The sequence below is a fragment of the Zerene cesonia genome, chromosome 4 (assembly GCF_012273895.1).
Source record: "Zerene cesonia ecotype Mississippi chromosome 4, Zerene_cesonia_1.1, whole genome shotgun sequence".
Lineage (NCBI taxonomy): Eukaryota > Metazoa > Arthropoda > Insecta > Lepidoptera > Pieridae > Zerene > Zerene cesonia.
In genome coordinates, this window is record NC_052105.1 from 2,633,935 (window position 1) to 2,640,479 (window position 6,545).

Genomic DNA, 6,545 nt, shown 5'->3' on the forward strand with positions numbered 1-6,545 from the left:
TGCGCGCGCGATCTACCGCCGGATGATTTAAGTGTTCTGAAACATTTGTTACATTACAACTCAATGAAACACTGGCTAATCATTATTAGCGTTGAAGACAACTACTAGTTTAAAAAAATTACAAGTTCTACTATTAGTTTCTTTTTATATTGTGTTATAAAACCAGAAAAAAAAAAACTACATACTTACTAATTATTTTGATATTGTATGTTACGTAACAAACGGATGTTACAAAAGCGACACGTACCCGTCGAGTGCGGGCATCAGGGGGGGCAGGGGGGGCAGCGCGGGCAGCGCGTGGAGCGCGTGGTGCGGGTCGTGCGCCGTGTCGAGGTTGCGCGGCACGGAGCGCGGGTGCAGCGGCGCGGCGCGCGGCGGCTCGGGCCGGTGGAAGGAGCGCCGCACCTCGCCGCACGCGCGCTCCGCGCGGCTCAGCACGCCCGCCTCCGTCGCCGACAGCCGCGGGATCGTGCGGTGCCTGCGCTCCGCGTTACTCGTCGCTTATTACTCGCTCAAACTACAACATTTATCTAGCCGGCTAGACTCCGATTAGAAATAGTTTTGAATCGTTCAAATACAGATAAATAATAGTTTTTCATCGGTTAGGAAAGCGACCACAGAGAAGATCTGGCAAGTAGTTACCCACTTAGAATCATATTAATGTACAATATAAATGAAAATCATGCCAGAGAACTGACCAGTGTTTCTAGCCTACAGCCTACATCGACAAAGCGCCGGCACTCACAGCGAGGTGTGCGTGGTGTAGAAGCCGGGCACGTTGTGCGGCCGCTCCCTCTCCCTCTCCCGCTCCCTCTCGCGCTCCCGCTCCCGCTCCCTGTCCCGCTCGTGCTCGTCGCGCGCCACGCTGAGCGCGCGCCCGCTGATGGCGCCCAGCGAGCCCGTCAGCCGCACCGCGCTCGGGAAACCCACTATCACATTTAAATACTTTATTGCCGGTTTCCCAAACCACGGTTCACACTCATTATTCATGCCATAGATAATATAGTCACCATTTTTAGCACTGGCTTTTAAATAAATAAAGAATCATAAAAGGATCAGAAACCCGTTTCCTTTTTCTGACCCTTCCCACTCGAATCCTTTTTTCCAGTTCAATGACTCTTTACTTTTTTTGTAATACGCAAACATCAAGCAATTTTTTAGCTTACCTAAAAAAGTTTTGAAACATATTTCGCTATGTCGACTTAAATCCTCGAGGTTATCTTGTAGAGACCCTTGTGTTATATATTAATTGCACCAAGTTATTTATGTTCCTTGTACAATAAAGTGGAAAATAAATAAAATAGTACAACAATATTACTATGAGATTATATACCATTGGGCGGTAATGGATGATGCGGTATGATGTTCGTCTCCCGAGGCTCGGGAACATGCACCGGCTGCAGCAATGGAGCGTTGAAACAGTTTTGCGTGTTTGCAATCTGAAAAATATATCCCGTCATTTAAACCTTGTAAATAATGTCCTTGTTATTAGTTTATTCGTACAATAATTATCCATTTTAAAAGAGCAGTCAGAAGAAGTACAACGAACGAAGTATATAAGAGTCATATCTATACTAATATTATAAAGCTAAAGAGTTTGTTTGTTTGAACGCGCTAATCCCAAGAACAACTGGTCCGTTTTTTTTTATTATTTCAGCTTTATACAGCCCATTTATTGAGGAAGGATTTAGGGTATATATGTACCACGGGCGAAGCCGGAGCGGACCGCTAGTACTTAATATTATGGTGAATTAATATGGAATATTCAAACACTATATAAAAGTAATGCCTTGCATTTATTATATATAACATTTCCTGTCTAAAGTAAACATAACATATTAATATGTGTCCACAAATATTTATAAATTAAAAAATTAAAATCAAAATAATTGTTACTGCTATTTTACGCGGTTTATTTCACAAATGATGAACACAATTTCATTTTTGTTTTTTCATTATAAATCTGTATTTAGTCCCTATTTAATTGAGGCAATAACGTAGACAATGCACAAGCATACAATTAAATTGACTACAAGAACGCGTACTTTATTTCTCATTAGTCATTCGAGTCGAGCGTAAACCTATTTCATTGCATCACTAACAATTCCATTTGATAGCCATTGAACGAAAAAGTAAGATGAATACATACATGTATTATGCTTTAATCGTGCCTATATATAACAATAAGCACAATATAACATATACATTGGTATCATTGGCATAATTATTCATTGACTATCCGCCTGCCTATGTAAGGAAATGCCCATGGGAATGAGATGTTTCCCCGTGGTAAAACCTATGTCACTCTTTAGCCCCCTAACTGTCTCCAGACAAAAAAATCATTTCATAAAGTCGCACCGTTATGACGTGAAAGAGAAAAAAAACAAATACACTTTTCAGGAAACCTAGTTTCGAACTGTGATGCGCCTGATGGTAAGCGATCACCACCGCCCGTGAACATTGTCCTCTTTTAAGGGGTAAGGGATAAGGAAAGGATTGACGACTGAAAAGAAGGAATGGACTGGAAAGTGTGAGGATAAGGAAACAGGCGTCCAATTCCCACAACCACCGTACGAAACACAGTAGCATTCTACTATTATATTATACATTTTCGGATTTTTAATATTATTATTGAGAATTAGGATTGGTTGTTTTTTTCTGTTGTCTGCCACACTTTAATTTTTAAACATGACTGACAGACATAAAAGTAGTTATTCATTGTCATAATTTAACATGGACTTGCATTACAATCTCATTGCTTTTTCAGTGATATAGAAAGTATAATGGTAAGTAGGTCAATTCAATGCCATCAAAATGTGATTTAAAAATCATTAAAGGTATTTAATTAATGTGGCGCCAAGATTTATAAAAATTTCACAAATCAAAATAAAAGGCTAACATTCCTCTTTATCTGTGTTGTTCCATTAAAATTGAAATTTACCTTGAACATGGAATATGAAAACTTTATGAATATAGTTCTTATTAAAAAAAATGTGTACTAAAGCTAATTAAACACGTTTTTTTTTTTTGCTTCACTTGTATACTTATATACTGGTTTTATCTTAATGTCATAGTTGGCAATGGAGCTGGTGGGTCGCCTGAGCTGGTAGGCGCTACCACCGCCCGTGAATTTCCTAGGCCATTTGGATTGAGCCATATGGACATATGGATTACCGACTTTGAATTGGGAAAGGAGAAACGATTAACGAAAGGAATAAAGGAAAGGACTAGGAAGGGTGTGTGAGGAAAAGGATATAGGCCTCCGGTTCCCCACTCACCGAACTAAACACAATAGCATGCTATTGTGTTTAGTCCGGTTTTCTTTGGGGGTGTGGTACTTCCCCCATGCGAGCTGGCCCAATTCGTTCCAAAGCGTGCTCGCCTCCCACATACAAGATGCTATGAATAAGACTCGATTTAAACAGACAGATTTACCGCAAATTTTGTACACAGATCAAAAACCGGTTACAATACAATAATTTCATCAGCTTATCTCACATAAGGAACGCCAGAATCAAATAACTTCTTAGGTAGTTTTTGTGGTAGCAAGTGAGACAATTAAGTTTATTCTATCGTTTAAGAAATTGTTAAACTATATTTACTTTCTAACGCAATCACAAAAAAAAGAATTTATAAAAATGTTCTATATACGGTGGAGAAATCGGTCAAGCTCGTTGAAGAAAAGAAAAGATGCGAAGTTAATTGAAGTAATTTAAAAGTAATAATAATTGCTTATTTTTTTTTGGTGGTACTGTAGGACACGCTAGTGTTATACTTTTTTTTTTTGTTGCTATAATCATTTACTTTTGTTTTTAGTTGTTTGTTTTATTATTTTTTAATTCATCTGTGTTTTTGTGTTTCATGTCGCCAAATAAATGTTTTTTCTTTCTTTCTTTCTTTCTTTCTTATTTAAAATTATCATACTTGAGTAACCGGCCGTGGAAGGTTGACATATCCGTGTCCAACACATTGCATCGCATCCTCGGGCCTGGATATCGACTCCACTGTCGAGGGATACGTGCGATGAAACGCCGTCTCGTTCGTTAATCTGCATACATAAATGTATAATCTATACTAATTATTAAGCTGAAGAGTTTGTTTGTTGTTGGTTTGGTTGAACGCGCTAATCTCAGGAATTACTGGTCCGATTTGAAAAATTATTTCAGTGTTAGACAGTCCATTTATTGAGGAAGGCTATATGTGTACCACGGGAGAAGCCGGGGCGGACCGATAGTTATATAAGTACATTTAGAAGTATTAAGAAATAAATATTGTACGATCGATTTTATGTGTTATTATTGTATGAATAATATTGGTCTAACTCTAGTCAATTATACTACATACTTGACAGACTCATCCACTCATTCACATGTAAACAACCTCAACGAACAATCAAAATGTTAGTTGCTACACAATTAATAAATTACTCAATCGATTGATAAAAGTATATAATAAAAATAACCGCTAGTACCTTAGTGAGTCAGGTCGGCATTGCGCTATCGCTTCATCGTATGGGGGGGGAGCCTCACCCCTCGGCAGATACTGAGCTGAGGGCTTCCACGCGCCAGAGGATGTTTCACAACCACCGCCCATATACCCTATACTTCCACTTATGTACCTTGGGAAAATTAAAAATATATATTTTCACTAGAATCAGTAATATTGATATGTCCTTTTTCCTTGCCTACCAATGCAGAATGCATTGTCTACTGCGCACCTTATTATCGCTTACTATTATTAGGTATTTCCCCCTGTGTTTATTACGTACCTCCTACTTATTTATCGTAACATCAAGGGTGGATTTATTTATTTATATTAATTAATACAATAATGAGTAATTTTATAGTAGAACAAGAAAAATACATAATAAAAATTAATACTAATGCTGCTAATACTTAAATCGGAGCCAGAGGCCCGTCTTTATTTCCCACCCTTCCCAGGCCATTTCCCGTCGTCAATTATTTCCTTATCTTATCCCTTAAAAGCGGGCAGTGCATTCGCAGAGGCACTACCTCTGCGAGTCTGGTGGTGATCGCTTACCATCGGGCAAACCACAAGCTAAGTTGCCCGCGTTTAATTCATGCATGAACTTTAACAAGACCTGAAAACTGTTAAATAACTAAAGCAAAAATGGCTAAAAAAATTAAAAAACACATCATACCCAATACTAGTCAAACTGCGTTGATCATCCGCATGTGTCGGTCGTCTTCGTTTTTGTTTCCTAACTCTATACACGACCAGCGCTATAGTAAGCAGTACTATCGCAGCGGCGCCCCCAGCCGCGACCCGAAGGTTCGCTTCCACGCCTTCCGCTGGCTTCACTACATCGTCCAAACAGATGAATTCACAGCAAGTGGTGCCAACACGAAATGATCGGCAATCCTTTTGAAGGTCAAAGAAATAAACTCTTTAAGAATTCATTTTCATTCATAAGTATGTATGGTACAAAAGCTAACAATTTTCAACCGACTTTAAAAAAGGAGAAGATTATGAATTCAACTGTAATTTTATTTAGCGTTTATTATCTCAGAAATTTCGACTGGGTGAACCCAATGATTATTTTTATATTCAAAAGCTGTTACTCGTCATGTGCTCCAATTTTAACTTGGTCGAGTTCTGAGACTATGAAGGTAGTTCAGTTTTTTGTTAAGAATAATTATTTATGTCAGAATTGCATTGGCCACTTAAATAAATAAAAAATCTGTTCACAAAAACTATACATTTGCTTGAAAAAAGCTGTGAGGATAACATGACATGATACATTAGTGTTATTTTTTTTGGTGTGTCAAAAACACTAAGGAGCAATAAGACATGAGTGTAATGGTTAAAAGTCGTCAAAATGTTCCAGTGGCATTTTAAAATTTTATTAAAAACAAAACACCTTATTTTGTGTAATAATAATGTTCAAAAACTATTGTAGCTCAAGAGAAAACTGCTTAATTTTTGGGTGTTAATAATGAACCAAAATGACCATTACATGTAAATTTTTGTTGCACACAAAATTTCAAAAGTAATAAATATCACACTGAATAACTCTATCTGAGCTTTACTAAACAAAGTATATAAATGAAATCAAATCATATAGAGTGATTTAAGGAAAATTTATATTTCTATATTTTGCCTGTACCTGACCTCTTTTCCAGAGAGGAAAAATAAGTACTTATAAAACAATGAATGTAGAAAGCAATTATTCATCCTTTTAAACAAGGATTTCCTAATAGGACATTTCAAAGGATTTTTTTTTCACATTTGGACCATAAACTCATCTTACTTAAATTAACTTATACATACAAAATGTTTTAGTGTGTTTCCCCAAGTCAAAGAAAAATTTGTTGATTATGGTAAGCTAAGAAAATCAAGATATAAATCAATATTGGCAAATAATTCAGACTTGCACAGGATATGTCATGTAGCATATATTAAGCCTGATATCTATGGATAAATTATAAAATCCATAGAAGATTATAGTGTGTATACTTAGTCTGGCCATAAATACTGTTACACTTAATTATAAAAAAATATTACATTTGAATTTCGAATCTGTC

The 6,545-nt window shown here is 37.0% G+C and overlaps 1 protein-coding gene across 1 annotated transcript in view; it reads right to left on the reverse strand.

Annotated features, from left to right (window-relative positions):
• Positions 1-6,545, reverse strand: part of LOC119839780 — a 12,795-nt gene that overhangs the window by 4,606 nt on the left and 1,644 nt on the right. The window contains exons 3-9 of the mRNA XM_038366221.1: positions 5,162-5,382; positions 4,472-4,618; positions 3,925-4,048; positions 1,334-1,439; positions 746-929; positions 248-478; positions 4-36 (exon numbers count right to left, since the gene is read on the reverse strand). Coding sequence (XP_038222149.1) covers positions 4-36; positions 248-478; positions 746-929; positions 1,334-1,439; positions 3,925-4,048; positions 4,472-4,618; positions 5,162-5,382 — 1,046 coding nt within the window. The remainder of the gene's footprint in view (positions 1-3; positions 37-247; positions 479-745; positions 930-1,333; positions 1,440-3,924; positions 4,049-4,471; positions 4,619-5,161; positions 5,383-6,545) is intronic.